Source organism: Polypterus senegalus, chromosome 1 (assembly GCF_016835505.1).
Source record: "Polypterus senegalus isolate Bchr_013 chromosome 1, ASM1683550v1, whole genome shotgun sequence".
Lineage (NCBI taxonomy): Eukaryota > Metazoa > Chordata > Cladistia > Polypteriformes > Polypteridae > Polypterus > Polypterus senegalus.
In genome coordinates, this window is record NC_053154.1 from 172,330,683 (window position 1) to 172,356,023 (window position 25,341).

At 38.2% G+C, this 25,341-nt stretch overlaps 1 protein-coding gene across 2 annotated transcripts in view; it reads left to right on the forward strand.

Moving 5' to 3' along the window:
• The window catches only part of sned1 (sushi, nidogen and EGF-like domains 1), a 188,680-nt gene extending 170,985 nt beyond the window's left edge, over positions 1-17,695 (forward strand). For both annotated transcript variants that reach the window (XM_039763063.1, XM_039763071.1), the window contains 2 exons: positions 5,360-5,395; positions 17,670-17,695. In XM_039763063.1, the coding sequence (XP_039618997.1) occupies positions 5,360-5,388 (29 nt within the window). In that variant the 3' untranslated portion in view covers positions 5,389-5,395; positions 17,670-17,695. The remainder of the gene's footprint in view (positions 1-5,359; positions 5,396-17,669) is intronic.
• Positions 17,696-25,341: the final 7,646 nt, after the last annotated feature.

A 25,341-nucleotide genomic window follows, 5' to 3' on the forward strand; every position in this document is an offset into this window, starting at 1 on the left:
TTCATCTTATGAGCTCCCTAATGATAAAAGGACTGTTTACTTTCTGTTCCAGTAACAACAAACTTTAGTGCCTTGAAGCAGTCACACTTTGTTCAGACGGATCTGCAAAGTTACCAATCTGCAAAGCCACCAAGAAAGAGACTTTGTTAACAAACCACTGAGTTGGACAAGGCATATATATAGCAAGTCTAGGAATATACTTGAAACTATTATAAGAAGGGCTCAAAGGTATGAGGATATGCATGATTTATCAATGATGTGAACTTGTAAATTGGTAACTTGGAATAGAACATCTGATAGTGAAGTTGGGGAGGATAACAGATAGTGAATGAACAATTATGCAATAATACTAGTTAAGAACAATTAATAATCATAGCAATGAAGCTAGAATAGCATCTGAGTTATGTTACAACTATTGTAACTCATAAAGGGATCAGACATCAAAGGGTGGGCACATCTAGCAACATATTGAAGCTAGAAATGATAGAAGTGCCAAAGAATAGTGTAATCCATCAAGATGCTATATAGGATTGTAATATAATCTGATGCTATGACACCCACTGCATGAATTCAGTAATATGTAGACACAACACAGACTATGTAAGAAATAACAGGGCAAAAATCTCCACTAACACCATTGATGAGATATCACTACTTGATAACAGCATGTTAAATGTAACTGTTTGTCCATGTTTACGCTGGTTTTAGATGAATGGTACAGAAGCTATAGTGATACTACATCTCACATGTCCAAAATGACTTGAAATATTGACACTGTGATGGGGATCAAGTACCTTTTGTTTTGTGGATATGACTTTCAAATATTGTTTTTTGTCACAGATCCAGTGACAAAGGGTGGCTTGTAATACTACATTTTCTTTATGTCACTGTATCTGGACAATACTGTTATGAGTTTTATTCACATGTGCATGTTAACTGTGGCACACAGAGGCTCAGCAGTTAGAATTGCTGACCAAGCATTGGATTAGATAGCCAAAGACAACTGGAGGCTTGTATAGTCAGCTTAAACACAGGTTAGGGTATTTCTGTCCTCTATCAGCACAAACCTTCTTTCCTTCTTGGGAGAATGAGAATCGACATGTAAGCACTATGATATTTCTGTATTTTGTGGGAGAGGAATTCAGCCCTTGTTTGGAAACGAGAAGACCAGCAAATGAAGCAAGAACCATATAAAAGGTCTGGACAGTGGCCAGACCCTTCGAGGCTGTGCCAACAATAGGTGTTGGAAACCCTCCCAGCGTAGGGACGGAAAAATGGCTGACTGTGTTGATCCAGATTCCCACCTGGATAAAGTCTGTCCATATGCCTCCCGTCTGTAACTGCGTAAAACGTCCAGTAAATGTAAGCTAAAAGATATTTTGTCTCATGTGATTCTTGTACCGTAATCACTATGGGAGGGATATCGCCTTTTCTGGTATATTATGATATTGTTTAATTATTTAATAAGCCACAATATTAAAAGAACACATTTCCAAGAGAGCTAATGCCTCTGCAGGAAACATCTTCTAGTGTCTGTGATTACTTTTCATACTGGGGTCTCCCTTGATGAATTAAGCATGAGTGTTGGCAGGGGTTCACCCTTGGTGAATAGAGCACAATTGTTATATCAGGACGGGGATCGAGCACAATCATTAGAGCAGTGACTCACTGCAACCCACTAAATCATCCATCCATTTTCCAACCCGCTGAATCCAAATACAGGGTCACAGGGGTCTGCTGGAGCCAATCCCAGCCAACACAGGGCACAAGGCAGGAACCAATCCTGGGCAGGGTGCCAACCCACCGCAGACCCACTAAATCATTACCCATATAAACAATAGCAAATTGCGACAACGGGCAGAAGCCCAGAACCCAGTGGTTGAGAAACACGTTTATAATATGAAGTGGTAATTACAAGGTCGGAGGTTGTTTCATAGACATTTGACATATATGTTTGCCCATAGTTCTACAAAAACAGTCAGCAATAAAAAAAAACTGCTAAGTTACTTAAAATAAAACTAATCTAGTTCAAATTAATTCAGTTTTGTTGGCTGAACTGGTGGCACAGTTGTTGATGCTACTCCCTCCCAGCTCCCAGTGCACAAGTTAAATTTTTGGCCTTGTCACTGACTGTATTGAGTTCATCTGTCCACCCAATATTGGCTTGGGTTTCCTCTCACATTCAAAGTCATGTAAGTTAGATTAATTTGTGATTTATAACTTACCCAATGTTAGTGAATTTATAAGGCTGTGCTGCGGTGAACACCAATGCCAGTCGAGGTAGGTCACTGCTTTGCAGCCATAGTCACCTGCTTCCTACAACCTTGTGATAGAAAAAGTGCAACAAGGAAACAATGGAATTAAGTGAAAAAATAGAAATAATTAATAGTTATATTTGGCTTTTAGATTAGAGTTTCAATTTGTGTCACAAAGTGCTCATTATGCTTTAAGTGTAAGGAAGGGAAGGTAGTAACTGCAAAGCACATAAAAAAACAGTAAAAAAAACACCAGAGGCTAAAGAACTTAACAAAAAACATAAATTAAATCCGTATGAAAAGAATAGTTTACAACTCCTTGTGAACAGGATTTAGCAGAAACAATTTAAATGTTCGATTACCATGTGTGAAAGGGCTACAAGTCTTTTCCTTTTGGTACTTACAAATAAAGAGGTTTAGCCATTTGCTAAGAAGCACTCTGACAGCAGTAGGCTGTAGTCACACTTGCTCTTGTAGTTTTCACATCATAAACCACAGAAGTTTTTCTGCTCCTACTCAAAAATCCACTGATAACAAGGATAAAATAACTACAAATATGGAAATGCTTGACATAGTCCATGCAAAAAGACTGGTTAAAAAGCTTTTTATTCTGAGCTTAACATACTTTTGTAAAATGTACCTGCCTGTCAAATTTTATTAAAATATAAGTATTAAAGACCTGTAAAGGAAACATCCCAATGTGTTAAAAGACTTTGTCTAACAGCCATAAAGGACCTAATTACAAATAAGTGAAATTAAAAAGATATTTTATCCGCCACAGGATAAACAAAAATGAGTATGCAGTCCTATTTATACATCATGTCTGGTAATGTAGCAACCCCAACAGACATGGTCACATGATTAAAGAAGAAAAGATTTTAACTAAGAATGCTTTTTCAATACTTATTTTATTTAATAATAAACACAATGAATTAATCCTTGATGACTCAAAACCCAAATTAAACCCATAACCCATTATGATAGGCAGGAGTTATTTCAAGGACCAATTTAGAGTAAGAATGAAATCTAACATTATTATTAGGATCCTATTATCATTGGGATGTACAAAGAAAACCAGAGTGCAGACACAGACTCAAAGCCCTGGAGTTCCAACTACTGTGCCTCTCTGCCTCCTTTGCATACAGTATAGTGTAACAAAGATAGTCAAGAGATATTAAAGGTTTGGGGTCGCCACCTATATAATATGCCCTGACTGTAAATGGGTATTTTTTTGAGTTGTGTTCAGGTTGAAATCCAAAGCAGAACTGACTTTAGTTTGAGAACATGGCAGCTTTAAAGGCCGTGACAGGAAGTGATGTCATCTGGACCTGAACTGGAAGTGATGTCATAGAGACTGGGAGTGACGTCATCCATCACGTCAGACCCAGAAGTGACGTCATCCATGGCACTGTTACCGGTAGTGGCATCATCAATAGCGCCAGCACCTAGTGGGATTTCTCATGGATGGTCTGCAGAGGGTGGTGAGGAAAAGTTAGTGCAGCTCGCCACCCCCTGGCCTGAAGTGGTACTACTATTATTTAGGCTCCCTAGCTGCCTCCCAATCGCACGTGTGTGACAATAGTTAATAAACAAAGCCATGGTGCAGAAAATGTATCTGTAATATGTTTTGTAGGATTGTTTCTCATGAAAGATGCTTTTAAAATGTTTTGCATCATTCCACGCATATGTATTTGATAATGCCCATACAGTATATGAAAGTAGCATACAGTAGAAGTTGGAATAACAATAATTGCAACTATTAGTCTCATCTATAATCGTCTCATATCTTAATGAGAAGTCATATGCCTCTGTCATATGTTCAATAGTTCTAATGAGAAAAAAATGACTGACAAGGACATGCTTTTCCAATAAAAAGAAGCAACTGTGAAAGAGACTGAAATTTACACACAACAATAAATGTATATATGAAAATGCGCACTTGGGTGCTAATAGTGTCAGACTATGAGTGAGCACTTCAATTTGGTTGTCCACAAACAGCCTCCACAAAGAGCAAAAAAGAAAAAAAGCTGACAGCATGACTGTAATGAAAAGGAGTTCATACACATAGCAGTGGGTTGCTGAAACAAAAATTTTCATTCAAATTGGATCTTGAATCTTCTGGATCAGTGTCAGCTTGGATGAAAATTTAGCTGAGAAGTAAATAAAGGCTCATCAATTTTATGGTTAAATTGTAATTTTCGATTCATACCTTTAGTGAATTTCGATATAAATTTGTCTATTACTTTTGTTATGACCCTCATGCATTGACTTTGCCATACTCAAGTAATCATATGAAAAGTCAGTACTAAGTAACTGGCTAATTCATCAACACAAGAATCTCTTCATATGATAACTATTGTCTTGATGTTTTTGGAATTGCTTTAATTATAAAACTCCATCCTTCAGTTTGTGCATTTTTTTCTCCCTTTCCTCTGTTTATGTCCACGACGCGTGTCCTCATTTTATTTCATCATCTTTTCTCCACTCAGCCCAACTGCTCTATGCCTCATCTATTATTGGACAAAGCATTCAGATTTGTAGCTGCCATACATTTCATTAACTGGCACCTCCTCTCACACTTACAGTCACCTCAGTCTTTAAGTCCTATGCTGCTCCTTCTTTTCCCCTGTAATTTTCACAAAAGTGCAAACCCTTTCCCTCCCTAAGACAACATCTTCTTGACATCTGCATGCTCAAGGCTGACTCCATTACTGAAATGTCAGGTTTACTCTATTAAATATTTGATTTCCTGCCAGGAACTATGACACCCAACAAACAAATTTAGATTTTGTTGTTATCTTTGTGCCAGACTTTTTCAATGACTGGGGGGGCTAAGAAGATGGTGTTTATTTAGCTCCTAAAGAAATGTGTCAATTAAACAGGATCATTAATTGTTGCATTTTGTCTAGTGAGTAATTCATAGGTGGTCCGTATTGGCTTTTCTGAGGTCTCAGGCAGTGAGAGATATTTCACAGATATAAAAGAGTAAATAAAGCATATTAAAATATTGATCAAGTGCATGATAGATACTGTTTTGATTGGGATTTAACAAGGTTGTTCAGTAGAAAATTTCTTTTAACTGCCAATGTTTTTGTTTCTTTCAGGGGACAGACGGACTAACAAGCACAAATAAAGCATAGGTTTGTCATTTTGCATTTTTGCTTATCTGAAGTTTGTTTGTTTTCACTCTTACTGTTAAAAAGTCTAACACATGAAAACTTTATACAAACATATCATCCCTTCCTGCAAAATACCTTGTTCTCTTTCTTAGTTTCTCAATGATTAATGGCAACTCAAGTGTACTAACAAGTCCTAGCGAACAACTAAACTACAGGCCTAAATTGTCAATGCTCACTGTTTTTGGCTGCCATGTTAGCATTTGAAGTGATGAGTATGGGTCCTTCAGCAGTCTATGCTCAGACCAACTCTGCAGCCAGCTGCTCACAACACATCAGCTGTTACCTCTCCCCTTATTTGAGTGTCATGACTTCTGCCTAACAGAGCAGTTACACCACCATTCAATGACCAATTAAACAGTTTTCCACACAGGTATGACCTTTTTGAGCCATGGTGTTGTTTTTGTTTTTATAAGAAAATGGGATTGTCCAAGAGCAATTCACACCTGAATTCTGAATACCAACCAGCCACACATCAGGTTAATTGCTTTTTCATATGTTTTGGAATATATTATATATGGGAATATTCCACCCAAAAATAATATTTTGTGCAGAATGCAGCAAACAAAGTTTATGCTTTAATAAAAGCTGACAGTGATCAATACTGGACAACTGCAAACAATATGAAAACATCCAAGAAAGAAAATCCCATGTTACATGTGTCGCATAATCTACATCAAGTCATCTAATCATACATTCAAAACATGCAAAATATGTACAGTATTTGCTAAAATATTTTAATATCTGTTTCTCCAGTAAAACTAAAAAGCCCACAACCTGGAAGCTTTTCACATGGGGTCATAATTTGCAATTGAAGACAGGACTGTTTCTGGGGGAACAGGTTGGTCTTCATCCCAAAAGTGTGACCCCATCTGAAAAGGTTTCCGAGTTATGGGATATTTTTGTTTTATTAGAGAAACTGAATAAAAATATTTTCACCAGAAATGCACGTTTTTAATATATGACTAGATGTCTTGACGTGGACACAAATAACATGAGATTTTCTTCATGGATGTTCTGATATTGTCAGCTGTTGCCCAGCATTGGTCTCCATCCGCGTCTATTAACACTAGAATTACCAGAGCCTACAAAAAACTCATAGATCCAATCCACCTTAACTCTCTTCGCACCTCTCCGTCAGCGTCTTTTATCCTATAAATGTGTCGATAAGCAGCAAACAGCAAGCAGCCTGTTATCACATCCCCCCACCCTGGACAGTTTTCTCAGTTCAAGTCTGTTTACCTGCATGTCAGTTGCTTAGAGTTGTATAGAGTGAGAAGTCAAGCAAAATGACACCTTTTATAAATACTATATTGTTATTTGGAACACATGCATTTCGTGTGTGTTCTGTGTCTACAATGATCTATGTAAGCACATCATTAAAAGACAAACGTTTTTCATGTTTTAGTAATAATTGACAAAATATAGACATGAAGTGTATAATGTGTGAAGCCTGAATTCCAAATATCAAAGAAACATTTTCACAAAAGGTACATTTATAACAGAACAAGTGCGCTTCTATTCAAGAATATAACTGCAGAAAAAGAACCTGCGTTCTTCTAATTCTGTTCCGAGTCTTGCATGGATTAAATTTTTTTTTTCAATTTTTGTAATATTATGAATTACATTGCAAAAATAAGACAAATAACAGATAAAATGTTCCATATCAAATCTGCCTCAGCACCCTTTCTTTCTATACCCAGTTGAGGGAGCCATTTGAAAAAAAAACAATATACTATAGTTCATTATCAGCTGTATGCTAAGATATCAACAAGTTTAATAAAGGCATATCTTTTCATTTTAGTACTGCATTAGTGAATTCTTGCTATATTCTGAAAATGCTTTGAACTGTTCCTGGTAGAGAAAAATTAGTCTTTTCTAATTTTAAGTAAAATGAGACCCATTTTCCTTACTGAATTATGCAGTTTGAATAGGATTCTTTCCTACTGAGTAATATGAGATGATGAGTGAGCAATGTAGTATAAACTATCGAAATTGATTTTTCTTAAGAGTGTTGTCCCATCTGGTGTTAGCCCAAAAAATACTATTGGAGGATCTGGAGAAATTGTGAATCTATACCTACAGTACATGACAAATAAGCAAAGAAGTTTCCAATAGTCTGAGTGTAGGGCATTCCCAAAACATATGGCTTAGCAATACTGGCAACTTGATGACATTTTTCCCCATTCAGGTGCATTCCTGTAGACATTCTGGGTAATCCTATTTAAGACATGTCAGTGTGATGTACAATTTGTGACTGAATTACACCATGCTTTGTTAAAATTAGTGGAAAGAGTATGTTGCTGTTGGCTGACTTCCATTTATTACCTGAGATTCTAATCAAAAAGTCCTTAAATCAGCTAGGGGTGCACTCTTTGAGAGAAGTCAGCAGGGTTTGGACAAACTCCATATATCTTCATTATGACTAGACAGTATAGTTACAGCCAAATAATGATGGAAAATTAGGAAAGTTGAGCAGGTAGGCTTTTTAACAGAACACAAAGAAAATATGTGGATGATTTTTTTTTCTGATGATCTCTCTTCATCCACCGGATAACCCTAGAGCTGCCTTGTGTCTTCTCTTTTGTTTATTATGCATAGAAACAATAGTCAGATTTCACACTAGTACAGGCATAGCATCAAAATCACAGACAATTCCGTCTTTGTTAATCTTTTACAAGCTAAAAACAGAAGTTTTGGATCATTTGTTAAGGATTGTGTAAAATGTTATAATTGTTTTGTTTACAGCTAACTATATTTATTATATTTAGATTTGATATGGAACATTTTATCTGTTATTTGTCTTATTTTTGCAATGGAATTCATAATATTACAAAAATTAAAAAAAATTGAATCCATGCAAGACTCGGAACAGAATTAGAAGAACGCAGGTTCTTTTTCTGCAGTTATATTCTTGAATAGAAGCGCACTTGTTCTGTTATAAATGTACCTTTTGTGAAAATGTTTCTTTGATATTTGGAATTCAGGCTTCACACATTATACACTTCATGTCTATATTTTGTCAATTATTACTAAAACATGAAAAACGTTTGTCTTTTAATGATGTGCTTACATAGATCATTGTAGACACAGAACACACACGAAATGCATGTGTTCCAAATAACAATATAGTATTTATAAAAGGTGTCATTTTGCTTGACTTCTCGCTCTATACAACTCTAAGCAACTGACATGCAGGTAAACAGACTTGAACTGAGAAAACTGTGCAGGGTGGGGGGATGTGATAGCAGGCTGCTTGCTGTTTGCTGCTTATCGACACATTTATAGGATAAAAGACGCTGACGGAGAGGTGCGAAGAGATTTAAGGTGGATTGGATCTATGAGTTTTTTGTAGGCTCTGGTAATTCTAGTGTTAATAGACGCGGATGGAGACCAATGCTGGGCAACAGCTGACAATATCAGAACATCCATGAAGAAAATCTCATGTTATTTGTGTCCACGTCAAGACATCTAGTCATATATTAAAAATGTGCATTTTTGGTGAAAATATTTTTATTCAGTTTCTCTAATAAAACAAAAATATCCCATAACTCGGAAACCTTTTCAGATGGGGTCACACTTTTGGGATGAAGACCAACCTGTTCCCCCAGAAACAGTCCTGTCTTCAATTGAAAATTATGACCCCATGTGAAAAGCTTCCAGGTTGTGGGCTTGGGGGTGGTTTTGTGCAGTTTGTCTTCCATATACTTACATTGAAATCGTAACTGTGATAGTTGCTGTGAACAGACAGGTGACCAGAAACATATCCTTACCGTAGGGAAAAAATAATGCCAAGAATTTATGATAAAATGTGTTACCTCCAATTTCCTTTTGATTTCATAAAATGCCCCAGAAATATGGAAAGCATATTTATTGAACTCAAAACCCTGACTGCATCAAAGTAGGCATATTCAGTAAGTTTTAAGGCTTTTGTTTTCATGTTTTGTCTGGTATATGGTAAATGTTATAGTCAGTATGCAATTGCAAAGATGAACTAAACGTGATACTACATAAAATATGAAATGGTCAGAAACAAAACTCACAGGTGAACCATTATTTCGGCAACTTTCTGTCATTTGTTTCTTTTTAAAAATACCTCATTTATTTTTTATGTAAAATCCTCTTCAGCATGAGGAAATGAAGCAAATAAGCTAAAAATGTTAAAGCTTCATCAGGAAGTGTAGGCTGCATCAGAATGCCTGCCTCTGTCTCCTTATTGCTGTCAATTTTAAACTGACATTGAACAAGTCAAATCTCTGGCTCTACAAGTTTTGAAAGAGGTGGAAGATTTTGGAGGAAAGCATTTATGGTTGATCTTATCTCACACATTGTGCTCACTTAATGAGAAGGTGCTGTAGCTCTGGTGGGTTTACTAATGCATTCTTGACTGCATGCCTCATAGCTGTAGGTTATTTACGTGCATTAGTACAACCTCAATTAGGCATTTAGAGCCAAAGCAAAAAACCTTTGAGAGATGCTGCTAGAGGAACTTACCCTTGTGCTGGAGATATGGGATTGTAGAAAAACTGAGGTATTTTATTGTCCATACAGGGGTCCAAATACAGTATCTCTATGGTAGTAGGTTAAGCACACTGTTATCTCAGAAGTAACAGTTGTTTGCAGCAGAAATGTACACTCATAAGACACTATTACACAGATACTATAAAATGAACCAAGAGATAATAAAAATATCCATTGTTATGACCAGCACACACAGGTGGGATTCCTAACGAAAATAACATTGAATTCTAATATTATACTAATGTCTTAGAGTTCATGTGGCATATTACAGCCACTAGAATTCTAAATGCTTGAGAATAAAATAATTTTAAAATTGCTTTGAGTGATGGCAATTTAAATCTGCAGCCTGATGACACCAAACAAAACTTCAGGAAGAGAGTGGTAACTATTATTTTAAACCAAAGATACAGTGGTGCATTTTAGATAATCTGCTTCTCCATCTCAACAATAATAATAAAGGCACACACTGTAATGATTCTGCATCATTGTAAGTGATAAAAGTAACAAAGAGCCAGAAACGGAATTGTTTTAATGCAAACAAAGCTTAGAATTACACTTAATTTTTTATATCATTTATTGAATTTACTTTTACATTTGCTTTTATATGTTGGTTTGGAAATCTTTAAGACCCAAAACTATCTAAACAACATTTTCAAAATCCATAATTACAGCTGTGTCACAGCCCTCCTTCCCTGTGCTCAGTGACAAGCAGATTTTAGGGCAGCTCTACTCTGTCAAATAGTTACCACTCTCTTTCTGAAGTTTTGTTTGGTGTCATCAGGCTGCAGATTTAGATTGTCATCACTCAAAGCAATTTTAAAATTATTTTATTCTCAAGCATTTAGAATTCTAGTGGCTGTAATATGCCACATGAACTCTAAGACATTAATATAATATTAGAATTCAATGTTATTTTCGTTAGGAATCCCACCTGTGTGTGCTGGTCATAACAATGGATATTTTTATTATCTCTTGGTTCATTTTATAGTATCTGTGTAACAGTGTCTTATGAGTGTACATTTCTGCTGCAAACAACTGTTACTTCTGAGATAACAGTGTGCTTAACCTACTACCATAGAGATACTGTATTTGGACCCCTGTATGGACAATAAAATACCTCAGTTTTTCTACAATCCCATATCTCCAGCACAAGGGTAAGTTCCTCTAGCAGCATCTCTCAAAGGTTTTTTGCTTTGGCTCTAAATGCCTAATTGAGGTTGTACTAATGCACGTAAATAACCTACAGCTATGAGGCATGCAGTCAAGAATGCATTAGTAAACCCACCAGAGCTACAGCACCTTCTCATTAAGTGAGCACAATGTGTGAGATAAGATCAACCATAAATGCTTTCCTCCAAAATCTTCCACCTCTTTCAAAACTTGTAGAGCCAGAGATTTGACTTGTTCAATGTCAGTTTAAAATTGACAGCAATAAGGAGACAGAGGCAGGCATTCTGATGCAGCCTACACTTCCTGATGAAGCTTTAACATTTTTAGCTTATTTGCTTCATTTCCTCATGCTGAAGAGGATTTTACATAAAAAATAAATGAGGTATTTTTAAAAAGAAACAAATGACAGAAAGTTGCTGAAATAATGGTTCACCTGTGAGTTTTGTTTCTGACCATTTCATATTTTATGTAGTATCACGTTTAGTTCATCTTTGCAATTGCATACTGACTATAAAATTTACCATATACCAGACAAAACATGAAAACAAAAGCCTTAAAACTTACTGAATATGCCTACTTTGATGCAGTCAGGGTTTTGAGTTCAATAAATATGCTTTCCATATTTCTGGGGTATTTTATGAAATCAAAAGGAAATTGGAGGTAACACATTTTATCATAGATTCTTGGCATTATTTTTTTCCTACGGTAAGGATATGTTTCTGGTCACCTGTCTGTTCACAGCAACTATCACAGTTACGATTTCAATGTAAGTATATGGAAGACAAACTGCACAAAACCACCCCCGTGTCTGAAAGTGTTTAACACGACATTGCCTTCCTACTTTTTTATAGCCACAAATACTGCTGGCATAAAATGACATGTTATTTGTCTACATTTTTAGACAAATCTACCTTAAGTTCTTTAATCAGTCTTAAAATAGCACAGGCAACTGCAGTATTCACAGGACACCATGTTCCTGGGGGCTGTCGTGTTCCCTTATCATATATTTTTATTAAAACTGTACATTGATTGACCAAGATGACAGTCATATGGAACAGGCTCCATTTTTACATTGTCCTTTTTTATTGCTTTGGAAGAAATAAATTCAAAATACATTAAAGAAAGAAAGTTGCCCTCAACCAGGCCCTCTTTCAGTCACAAACCAGGCAGGAGGAAACTTGTTTATTTTGTGTTTTATTTTCTCTTTAGCAAATGCTCGAAGAGGGAGCATTCCTGCTATAGCAATCTTCTAAGGGACAGTGCCCTGGGCAGAGGCTGTCAGGAAATGGTCAGAGAGTAAAGATACAGGTCTATATTTATAAACAATTCAGTTTACATAAAAGTGCTTAACATATACCATGATGGTTTGTTGGCTTGCACAATCTGAATATTTACTCTGATTTTTTAACAGACACTAGGGGGCTCCGCCCCTGCTCGCTTCGGTCACCCACCCCCGTGTTTGGTTTACCGGATATACAATACAATACAATTTATTTTTTGTATAGCTCAAAATCACACAAGAAGTGCCGCAATGGGCTTTAACAGGCCCTGCCTCCTGATAGCCCCCCAGCCTTGACCCTCTAAGAAGACCAGAAAAAAATCCCCCCAAAAAACCCTTGTAGGGAAAAAATTGAAGAAACCTTGGGAAAGGCAGTTCAAAGAGAGACACCTTTCCAGGTAGGTTGGGCGTGCAGTGGGTGTCAAAAAGAAGGGGGTCAATACAATACAGTACAATACATAGAACAGAATAAATCCTCAATACAGTATAAAAATAAAAATTTTAGAAGTACAGAGTAGAATTTCACATGAGATGATATCACATAATATGATTTGGAATTGTCCTGGAGACCTCATTCATCAAGCTGCCTGCCCTATTTTGCCATTCCACATCTGAAATAGCGCTAATCTAATGAAAGGACCCCTCTTTCCCACGATTCCTGTGATCCTCCATCAGGGATGACTTTACCTTAGGCAGGCAATATACAATTTAAAGAGATTGTTATTTTCTTCTTATTATTATTCTTATTTTCACTTTTACATTAAAAGGTTTTGTAAAAATAATACTTGTCCTTTATTTCCGGCCCCAGGCGTGGTCACATCTCTTTCTTGACTGACGTATAACGCTGCTCATGTTGTGAAGGGGAGGGGGCGTGGGAGGCTGAACGCACGCTAAGGATATGCCTTTGGATCATTTGCTGTCTTTTTGCTGCTTGCAAGCTGCCTGTTCTGCTTGTCGCATGTCGTTGTTTTAAGAGCTAGGAGCACATGATGCTTGTCTGGCAAAAGCAATCCAACAACTGCCAGGTTAGATGTCTGTGGACTTGTTTTAAATGATGGCTCACTGCCTGGTCTCGCGTAACGTTGTAAAAACGAAGCACCGCAATAAAGCGGCATTTTTTAGAGGAGCGTCAGTATCTTCTAAGCAAACAGCCTCTGTGCAAACAGCCCCTCTGCTCACATCTCCTCCATCAGGCGCAGAGAACGTCAGAGAGAGAGAGAGAGAGAGCGAGATTAAAGCAAACAATCAAAAAATCAATAAGTGTGCTTTTGTGCTTTTAAGTGTGCGGAAGCACCGCAATAAAGCGGCATTTCTTAGAGGAGCGTCCGTATCCTCTGTGCAAACAGAACCTCTGCTCACACCCCCTCCGTCAGGCGCAGAGAATGTCAGAGAGGGTGAGAGAGAGGCAGAGACAAGCAAACAATCAAGCACCGCACGGGAAGCACATCTTATAGCATTGAGGAGTTTTAGTTAATATGTAATACGTGCTCTGATTGGGTAGCTTCTAAGCCATCCGCCAATAGCGTCCCTTGTATGAAATCAACTGGGCAAACAAACTGAGGAAGCATGTACCATAAATTAAGAGACCCATTGTCTGCAGAAAGCGGCGAACCAGCGAAAAATCCGTGATATATATTTAGATATGCTTACATTTAAAATCCGCGATAGAGTGAAGCCGCGAAAGTCGAAGCGCGATATAGTGAGGGATTACTGTACACCTGGTCCTGATGATTAATTTCCTTTTTTTTGCACTAATGCGATCTTTTATTTGTTGACATTTCATTTATAATGTATTGTACTTTATATGCTTTATATGCACCGAGACACCTGTATCTGTGTGTGCTGCTTCCCTTTACACTACTGATTTTTTTTTTTGCTCATTATCTTTTGTCTTGTGGTTCTTTTATTTGTCTTTCGTGATCTTAACGTGACGATCACGTATCGTCTCCTAGTCATTCATTCCACAGGATTTTTTTTTATAATAGAGAGATGAGGTGTTTCAAGCAAAGAGCATAACCAGCTTACATACCCCAAAATAAAAGTTTCAATTCACTATATTCTTGGTCCTTACAATACTTTTCAATACTCCTTGACTTCCTGTGTACATGACATCGGTCAAGTTTTATCAGGTACATGATCGTCTGCCAACTTCTTCACTATGACCTAGAACCTTCTTGTTCTTTCTTGTTCACTTGACCTTTATCTGGTTTCCTGATAGGCTTCAACAAGTTTCTGACATTTATTAATCCTTTAATACTACTTCTAAGACAGATGCTTTATTTTAATGTGGAAAGCATACCAAAACACTTTATGTGCAATAACTATATTACCCCTAAATGACTATGTGACCCCTAAGTCAACACATCGCCCAGCACATATTTCATATATGAACTTGACCTTTTCAGACAAATCTCATGCGATCAAGTATTGTAAATATTACAGGAGTGAAATATGGTCATGGAGGGCCAATGAGGTGAAGAGCATAGGCAGACATCTTTTAAAATAGCATTGTTTTACCATATGTGTGTAATCTTAAGGCATGGATCAATACTCAAGATCTTCCTTGGCTTGAAAATGGGTGTAAACAGTACATTTTAAAGTTCCTACTGTCACATTTCAATCAGTGCTCCCTTGGTATCATTTTAAGCTGCAAGAAAAGCAACAATAATTTTGACTTGGGGAAAAAAAACAAACCAACCTTGACTTTGTGGAGGACATTTTGAATAGACAAGAGGAGGAATGGTTGTTTGTTTAGAATACATTCACTTACTGCATATAGCAGAAACATTTATCAAACAATGACGCCTCCCTGGTGAGGTGTTCCGGGCACGTCCAACCGGGAGGAGGCCCCGGGGAAGACCCAGGACACGCTGGAGGGACTATGTCTCCCGGCTGGCCTGGGAACGCCTTGGGATTCTCCCGGAAGAGCTGGAAGAAGTGGCGGGAGAGGGAAGTCTGGGCCTCTGCTTAAGCTGCTACCCCCGCGACCTGACCTCGGATATGCGGAAGAGGATGGATGGATGGATGGATTTATCAAACAATGACACAAGTGCAAATTAAATATGTTTCCATGTTTCAGCATTTGCAACACAGGTTAAATGAACAAGACTGGGTCACACAGAGAGAGGGACAAGAGTGAAGATTAAACTGGAAAATGTTTTGCTTATGTCTAAACCATATTCATTAGGCTAAGCCCGGATTAAGTCCCTCACAGGCCTCTTGGTGACTTTACGCCTTAACAGATAATTGATCACACATTGAGCAATGATGTGCATGGACACCCAGTCATTTAACGCAGGATGCTATTTTCCACTCTTGCTTTTAGCAAACAGAGATTCAATAATTTATTTTTTCGGGGGTGGTGCACCTCATTATACTGTAACTCATGGAGACTCAATCATTTCATTCACCAAGAAGAGGGGGTTGTGTCCCTCTTGGTCATTTTAGTGCATGGAGAGACATGATCATTGCCTTGAGTGGTTTTGCGGTTGGCTTACCCCATGGTCATTTTGGCACATTGAAACTCAATCATTCATACAGCGGGGAGGTGGGGGTGGTGGGGTTGATGAAAAGGTCCCTTGCATCATGGACCCCTGGGTACACACCCAGAATGTTCTGATGTTAGCTCCACCCCTGAACACACCATATCCCAAGATGCTCCAGTTGAGGAGGTTTTTTTTGGTCCTGTAACATATGCTAATAATGGGGTACACTCAAAGATGGTCAAGTCCCGTTTTCTATTCAGTAATTTATGTCAATAAGCTAAATTGCCCAACATTTCTTATGATGTTTCTGGGAAAGAAGGATAGGGCAAGGGTGATTTAAAAAGCTGTCTGCATGATATCAACAAATATTACTGAGTTTTATGCAACAAGCAGAAGGTATAACTTTTTTTTATTATTTTCTGCACAGACGTGCAGGATATTATTAGATGTATAAGCAGTTGTGAAGTACTCATCTAGAATACTGCTCAACTCTCCTTGATAAGAAGCTCCTTGTGAATCTATAAAGAAACAAGTACAGTAGCTAATGAAAATGAAAGAGTGGATCAACTCCCAAGGCTGGAGCATCTGTGATTTAGTCTAATTGGCCTTGACAATCAATAAAGGAAAGAAGAGGTATACTTAGGCTACATCCGCACTACTACATTTTCTTTTAAAAAAGGTGATTTTAAGCAAAAATTATCTCATCTACATGTTTTCATGTCATTTCTGGAAGTGTCTCCATCTCCATTAAAATCACCATAACTATATATGATATAGATGTTTGCCTACACTGGGCATGTGCACATCGGCCTACAAAATCCTTGAAAGTACTGCAACGTCGCTAGCCACAGGATTTATTTCAGAACTGTATTGATCAGTAAATTATTTGCCTTTTGCACATTTTTGGAGTATTGCAACTGTACAAAATGCAACTCAGATTCACACATGTAAGCAACAAGATGAACAAGCAACTCTTCTATGTCTCCTATGTTGGAATATCATTTTCTTCCATGAAGGCTGGCCAATCATGGAATGAGATGTTGTATTGAGCCGAATCCAATAAGGGAAGGGCCATGTAAATAACACAAACCAATCAGTGCACAAAACTTCATTTTTACCCATCCACACCATAAATGCTAAGGTTTTCAGAAGTATATAATTTTGGAAAGTGTTTTCAAAGGTATCTGTTTTCATGGGTTGAAAATGCTGGTGTAATGTGGATGTAAGGTGAAAACATAGACTAATGTCTATATTTTTACACAAAAACATACTATGGTGGATTTGGCCTCAGACTGAGTCCTAGATTGTGGCTTTATAGTACCAAACTGTTATCTCCACTGCTATTACATTTCAAATGTTACTTTATTCACACTATACCTCACTTGCTATGCAACTGAACTTTGTAAAGTAACAAAACATCCTCATCAGATCTACTGCTCTGTCTCTTTTCAAATGAATGTGAGCCTCTGTTTTTTATTTGTTTGTTGCTTGAACCTATACATCTTTACAGACTCCACTTCCAATATACACACGCTAACAATTTATATTCTGTTTTTGGATTCAAATTCTGCAGTCAACACACTTTTAGTATTCTAAAATATTCCTTATTCTTTAGGGAATTTATTTATTTTGTTGGCAGTCTAAACTTCATGACAAAAATAGGATTCAAAGGTAGCTATGGCTCCAGTATTTCTGTATAAATTGTATTCTTTTCAAATAAGGCTGACCACTTGAAGTGTGGTGGAGTAGTTGTTAATGCTGAATTCTCTGCTATCTCTTTTAGGGAGGTGTCCCTATAGAAGGAAAAAATAAAAATCACATGGGACTGACGTTCCTCAAGCAACCCACTGGAATGTTTCATTGACACCCTGAGATGACTGGTGAACTGGAATCACACTCTTCATTAAAAAGACACACTTTTTGCTGATTTTACAGCAAATGAAGAAAGTTTTAACAAATGAAGAAAAACACTTCCTTAAAATCAGAATCTTTGGACAAACCTTTCTTTAGATCTTCATGCTCAGAATAGATTTATTGTTGTGTTTTTCATAAAAACTGTAGCTTCTTGGTGGGGGGGGGGTTATTTTTATCTTTAAAAATGTGCTTCATTGAATCACCAATAAATCAAAATAACAGTGTTTTGAACTCAAATAGTCAGCCTATGACAGAGCTGGATGGCCTCCAGGCTTCAAAAAAGCAAATGCTATTAAACAAATACTACTGATGGACTGCAGAACGCATTATTCAATCTTCAAAACAAGGATTTACAGCTGCTTTTTTTTGCCCAGGCAGAGGATGACCCACATCTGTAATAAAACATTTTGTTCATTACTCCCCATTAATTAGTAAACAATAAAATATTTTAAAAATACTTTGATGGTTAATTATATGCTTTTGGTTTCTATTTTTGCCTGTATTATTTTGAATCTGAAAAATATTGGGCCATTTGTCATAAGATAGTACCATACTAGCAGCACATAAACACCAGACTACTTAGTACAGTACTAAGAGGTGATGATCCTCAGGCCTAAGGGCTCTCTCTGTGAATAGCAGAATAAGATCAGTCCCAAATTTAACTAATCCGCAGCTAATTTTGTTTTGGTGTCGCATTTCTCCTCGGTTTGCTCAGTTGACCATCTGATTGCCCGTTAGAAGTGCCACTGCAGCAATTAACATCTCACCATCTCTCAGTTAACCATGTGCCACTAAAACTTCCCCTTGAGCACATAAAAAAAAGTACGCCCACAAATGAAACGGCCAAGAAATTCTTATGTGGAAAGTAATGAGGATGAATGCCACAAATTAGTAGAATAATATCTGAAGCATAACTGTCTCACTATAACTCATGGGTGAATCTACCATCAGGACTACCTTGGTGGTGTTTGCCCTGGGGTTCTGGTTGCCAAAGGGCATTAGCATATGCAAGAAAAAGGTCACATTAGCACTCTTCTGATTCTATTTTTACCTTGTGGTCTTCGTGGGTACTCATACATTATATTGCCTCACCTTGACATAATGTGCAAATGACCACATGCTCAAAGCTCTGATTGGGATCCATCTCCTGGTTTATTTTATTTTTATATATGATTGTCATGGAGTGTACATATGTGTATAACAGATAGACCTCAGTATGAAGGAACTGCAGGTCTGACATTGTGGTCAGCAACACAGGAGCGCCGCAAGGGACTGTACTTTCTCCGGTCCTGTTCAGCCAATATACTGTACATCAGACTTCCGATACAACTCAGAGTTCTGCCACGTGCAAAAGTTTGTAGACGACACTGCTATCGTGGGCTGCATCAGGAGTGGGCAGGAGGAGGAGTATAGGAAAATAATCAAGGACTTTGTTAAATGGTGTGACTCAAACCACCTACAAATGAACACCAGCAAAACCAAGGAGCTGGTGGTGGATTTTAGGAGGCCTAGGCCCCTCATGGACCCCGTGATCATCAGAGGTGACTGTGTGCAGAGGGTGCAGACCTATAAATACCTGGGAGTGCAGCTGGATGATAAATTGGACTGGACTGCCAATACTGATATTCTGTGTAAGAAAGGACAGAGTCAATTATGCTTCCTTAGAAGGCTGGTGTCTTTCAACATTTGCAGTAAAATGCTGCAGATGTTCTATCAGGCAGTTGTGGCGAGCGCCCCCTTCTACGCGGTGGTGTGCTGGGAAAGCAGCATAAAGAGGAAGGATGCCTCACGCCTGGACAAACTGGAGAGGAAGGCAGGCTCTATTGTAGACACGGAGCTGGACAGTTTGACATCCGTGGCAGAGCGACGGGCACTGAGCAGGCTCCTGCCAATAATGGAGAATCCACTGCATCCACTGAACAGGATCATCTCCAGACAGAGGAGCAGCTTCAGCAACAGACTGCTGTTGCTGTTCTGCTCCACTGACAGACTGAGGACATCATTCCTCCCTCACACATGCGACTCTTCAATTTAAACCGGGAGGATAAACGTTAATATTATACAAAATTATTGTCTGTCTGTTATACATTCATTGTTATCACTCTTTAATTTAATATTGCTGTTTATCAGTATGCTGCTACTAGAGTATGTGAATTTCCCCTTGGGATTAATAAAGTATCTATCTATCTATCTATCTATCTATCTATCTATCTATCTATCTATCTATCTATCTATCATGACAACCAGGGGGTCAATCTGGTTTTGTTGTAACTCATATCCCAATCGTGCAGATAATACATAAGAGTTGACATTTGTCATTCATTATGCACAAAAATTTTCCTAATAACCAAATTAATCCAAAAGTCACCAAAGTGTATATAAAAAGCTTAATCAGATGTTGGACAATATTGGAAAAGAATGTCTCATTGCAGCGCTGATTTCAAAGAAGAGCACAAGCTCTGTATAATGAATATTGTGAGAGATCTCATATCCGATCTAGAGAACACTCAAAAAGATATCTTCATTCTGAAGAGATTCAATTTGGAAGAAACTCCTCCAACTCCATACCAGTCTGTCTGATGCATGCAGACGTCATTTTGTAACATTACGCGCCACACTGTCTGTGAAACCTGCTCATGTGTTAATCCAAATTAAAATGCAACTTTGTTCTCCCTCTCCGACTTCAAGAAGCACACTGCAATGGCACTTACTCTTATTTTTGGTCAGCTTTTAGCCCACAGTTCTGGGGATGCTGCAACAGAGATAAACCTGAAAATTAGTCTCATTACAGTAAATATGTACTAAGACCAGATCAGCACAGGCTCATCCTCAGCTAATAGCACCCTGTAACTAACCCAATGTGTTTCTACCCCAACATGCTGAATTTTAGGCTAACACTGAGGTCCCTGTGGTCCCATCATGATTCAGAGGTGAAATGCATGTTTCAAAAATGTTAAACAAGGTAAAACAAAATTGTTTCCTTTTTCCTGCCTTTATTGTTAAATTGGTGTAAATTGCATGTAATATGGTTTACCCCTCAATCATTAACTTTAGGAGGTTACTAGCCAGCACACAGTCAAATTAAACAGGTACAGAATGACAAAGGAAAGCCAGCCTCTGGGTTTTGGAAGAGATCTTAACAAGACTGCATTTACAAATTTTAAAATAATATTAGCAAACAGTTGAAAGGGGCTCAACTCAAACCCACCAAAGCAATGTGTCAAGCGCACACCATCCATCCATTTCTGTTGCCATAGTAAGAAAGCTGAGCTATGAGGTCAAAGGTCAGAGTGATGCCCTGTCATGTTCACTAGGTAACATATTTCATGATCCAGCTCAACAGAAAAATGCAGAAAATCAGTAATATGCATGTAAGAAAAGAAAAGTTTATTTTATTAAAGTCCACAAATAAAAAAAGGCAAGAATGAAACATGTACTAGGCAAGGGCAAAAATCCAAAGAATAGAAGCTGACTAGTATAGCTCTTCCTTTTCTCTTACTATTTAGCTCTGACCCCTCTGTTATGCCCATCAAGCACGAGACTGCAGAGAGCGACTGGAAGATAAGGATGCAGCTAAAAAACCGTAGCAAGGGTCAAAGCCAGAAAAAAAAATATTAGTAACCTAAGCCAAGAATAGTGAAACAAAACTGAAGCCAGAAGGAATGCAGAAAGTTCAAAACCAAGAGAAACAACAAAAGATTTTACAAAAAGGTGTAAAGGGTTTTGGAATCCATGTTAGTTAGATGCAGAAGTATACCCCTGGATGACCTTTTTATCTTGTGATGTTATAATTGACAGGCCATGACCTCTAAGGATACACCCACTCATGGATGGTCCCAGCAAAGGGAAACAACAATAGTAATATTGGGGCCCAAATGACAAATCAAATTTTAAAAAACACTTTCAGTACCTTAGGGTATGGAATCCCCCAACTGAAGCAAATGATTGTCAAAATAGGAGTCCCTGACACCATCTTGTGTTTCTATTGAGCTGCAACAAAAATGATGGTATGTGGTAGTTCCCTTGCTCTACTCCTTGCATGACTGCAGCATACTGAGATGCATGGAGGTGTAAAGAGCATGCACAAAGAGGGCCCCAAGGGTGGAAACCAAATCAAATCAAATTGTATTTGTTACATTTGATTAAATACACAATGAAATTTGAATAAAAATACTTAATTACAGATACTCAAGTAAAATAAATATTTGAAAAAAAAACAAGCACCACAAACACACATAAGAGCATCTGGCTTAGATACAGTAGCTGCTGGTGTCAATAACAGCCATGTAGGTGGCAGTAAGATTGTCAGAACTACCCTTTTGTGCCACACATTTACAACTAAAGGCATTTACATTGAATATAGTGGGTCCAGTTTGTTATGTCCACAAATGGAACATGCTAATAGAAGGTTGTTTTTTTCTGATGTTTTCCTGGTTGAAGTCATCAGCATTCTGGGATCAGAATAATTCATCATTAGAGTACCAAACCGAGAGAGTCAAGAGTTGAGATTAAATTGCCAAATTTATGGTTGACAGTCCAAACCATGTTCTTTAAGCCGCCATACTCTACCCCAAGAGGCTCTAGTTCAGGGGGTTTGCAATGTTTTTTATCTTGTAATGCATGCTAACATTGGAGCACACTCAAAGATTGTCAAATCTAGCAACTGTTGGTAAGAGAGTGAATCGTTTATGTTGCTGCGCTGGTAAACATTAATCAGGATAGTGTAACTTATCTCCCTAGGCAGTTATGTTGACAAATTAAGTCAGTATTTTAATTTCTGGATATTACATTTTAGTTTTAATTATGATCATTTGCTAATTTTTCACCAGTTCTCAGCAGTACACACAATAGAGTACACAGCATCTAAACTCGTCATAACTCACCATGAGATGTAAAAGTTCTTCTGACTTATTTAAAAGCAATCAGACATTCCTCATTATATGGTGGCAGGCCAGTTCTGAATCCTTTACATTTATCGGCAAGCTGCTCCTCAATAAGGTGTAACAGATCAACCTGTGATCACAGTGCTGCCAGCTGAGTACAGAAATCTATACTAATAAAAGGCAAAGCCCTCACTGACTCACTCATCACTAATTCTCCAACTTCCCGTGTAGGTAGAAGGCTGAAATTTGGCAGGCTCATTCTTTACAGCTTACTTACAAAAGGTACGTGTAACAGTCATAACTGAATCCTACTTACGTACATATATACGTCTATAGCCTGCAGCTCGGTCGCAGGGTGTTGCGTCCCCCATCCCCACACTTCCCACGTAATTGGCTGCCTGCCCATATAAGGCCATCCGTCGCTCCGGTCTCTTCATTCCCTTTCTTGCTTCGCTACGGTATTCATGTCTCCCTGCTGATAACTGCAGCCTTTTTATTTAATCCACAGCTTCTCCGCTGTTTTATTGTTCGTTTATTATGATTAAACTTATTGTGTAGGTATTTTAGACTTAGTTTACTGTTCAGGTACCCATTTCCTTTACCGTTCCAACCATACCCCCATTAACATGTCTATTGAGGTGATCACCATTGATCAAAGAACTGTCACTTACCGAGTGGTTTCCATGCCCGGAGATGCAGCCTGCCTTTTCCATTCTCTTTGTTACATATTGCACGGCCATATCAGGCTCACTCTTGATATCCGGAGGAACATTGTGTCTTATGTATTGAATGACTTGGACAGGTTCAAGGTGTGGAATGATGACAGTACAGGAGATAATTATACTACACAGGAGCACTATAAGAGTGAAATGTTTAAGCCCTTCACCTATGCATCTGCATGTGAGTTGATGGCTGCCGCTGAATTGTTCGGTTGTCACTTTCAAGTGTACCAAAATGGCCAAATATTTTACACCTTTGGACAACCGTCAATGCCTCTTAAGCATCTTAGATTCACAGGTGACGATTTGAGTAGTGGACACTTTGATGTTTATGAATGTTTCAACTCTCAAAAGCTGGATGTGAAGTTATTGATGAAACTGGTTGTATGCTTACAACGCTTGACAGATGCCAAATGTCACTTCAACACAACAAGTCCTGCAAATACTAATGTAATTGAAACAAACCATGAAACTCAAACCGATTATGACAGCAGCAATCCAGGCTGTAAAAAAACAGTAAAAAGGAGGCATGTCAGACGTCGTGGTACATTTTCTGATGCAGCTAGACATAAACAACTTCGTGACACTGTCGCCAAATACTTGTAGAAAAATCCACAAGTTCATAGAGACGCTGTCGCTAAATACTCGCAGGCAGATCCACAAGTTAATAGAGACACTGCTTCTAAATATTCACAGGCAAATCTACAACTTAATACCGGGAATGCCTGTTAAACATCTTAGATTCACGAGTGCCGATTTAGGTAGTTAACACTTCGATGAATGAAACCTGTTATCTTTACAACGGTTGACAAACACGGAATGTAACTTGAATGCAACACATCCTCCAAATACGAACCTGATTGAAAGAAATAATGATAATCAAATCCTTGATGACAGCAACACTCATAACAGTGACAAAACAATTACATTGACAATCATGTTACGTTATTTTTAAAATGTTTCCTTTTCTTTTTCATAACTTCTTTAACACACTACTTCTCCCTGCGAAGCGCGGGTATTTTGCTAGTATGTAATATATCTCACTTTACGTTCCTCAGAGTTTTTTTTTATAGTCTCGCATGTCAGAGATATAAGGTATCCTTAAGATCCTTTCGGTCTTGCCAGGAAGGGAGGCTGGGGTGGAAGGACAGCAATGGACTGGAATTCCAACCAGGTTGGGTGTTAAGCCCTTGCCTGGAAGGGAGGCTAGAAAGATGGATGGATCGGTTGGAGGTAGAGAGTATATACTCCCCTGGCGCGTTAGAGGGCAGCATCCATACAGTATGTCACTCCTCCCATTTTGTAGACCATGAGACAGGCAGGGAATCATAGTCCCATGGGACAGCCCTGTTGTGGATAATGCCAGGGGAATTCCTGATCCGGGCAAACCTCTTCCAGACTGTGCACAAACTCCAAAAGTACTTCCTGGGTCTGGCTTAAAAGAAGCATTCTGCCTTACCATGAGGAGTCGGAGTTGGGAGGCAGTGGGCAGCATTTGCGAGGAGGAAGAGGTGTTGTGAGGAAGAGATGAAAGACAAAAAAAAACTGTCCCTGTATATACAATGCTGTGTGAGGTATCCAAACGAAATAAAAATCATTATATTTGAACACATGGCTGTTCATGTCAGTTATATCCAGAGTTTGGAGCTCAGTGACGCTCCCTGTCTTCTGCACAGTATATACAATGAATTACTCATTATCCTTTGTGACAGCAGGGGTCGCTGTCGACCCCTGAACCCTCAGACAACACGTTCAGACACCAGGTAAAAGTCCAATTAATAAATTTATTTTTACGATAATGGGCACAAAGCACCTCCACCTCCACTATACTCAATACAATACTCACAATAATACAAATAATAATAATCAATCCTCCTCTGTCGCACTCCCTCCCATCTCCGGCTCTGTCTGCTGAGGTTTCCCATCGTCCTTTTATATT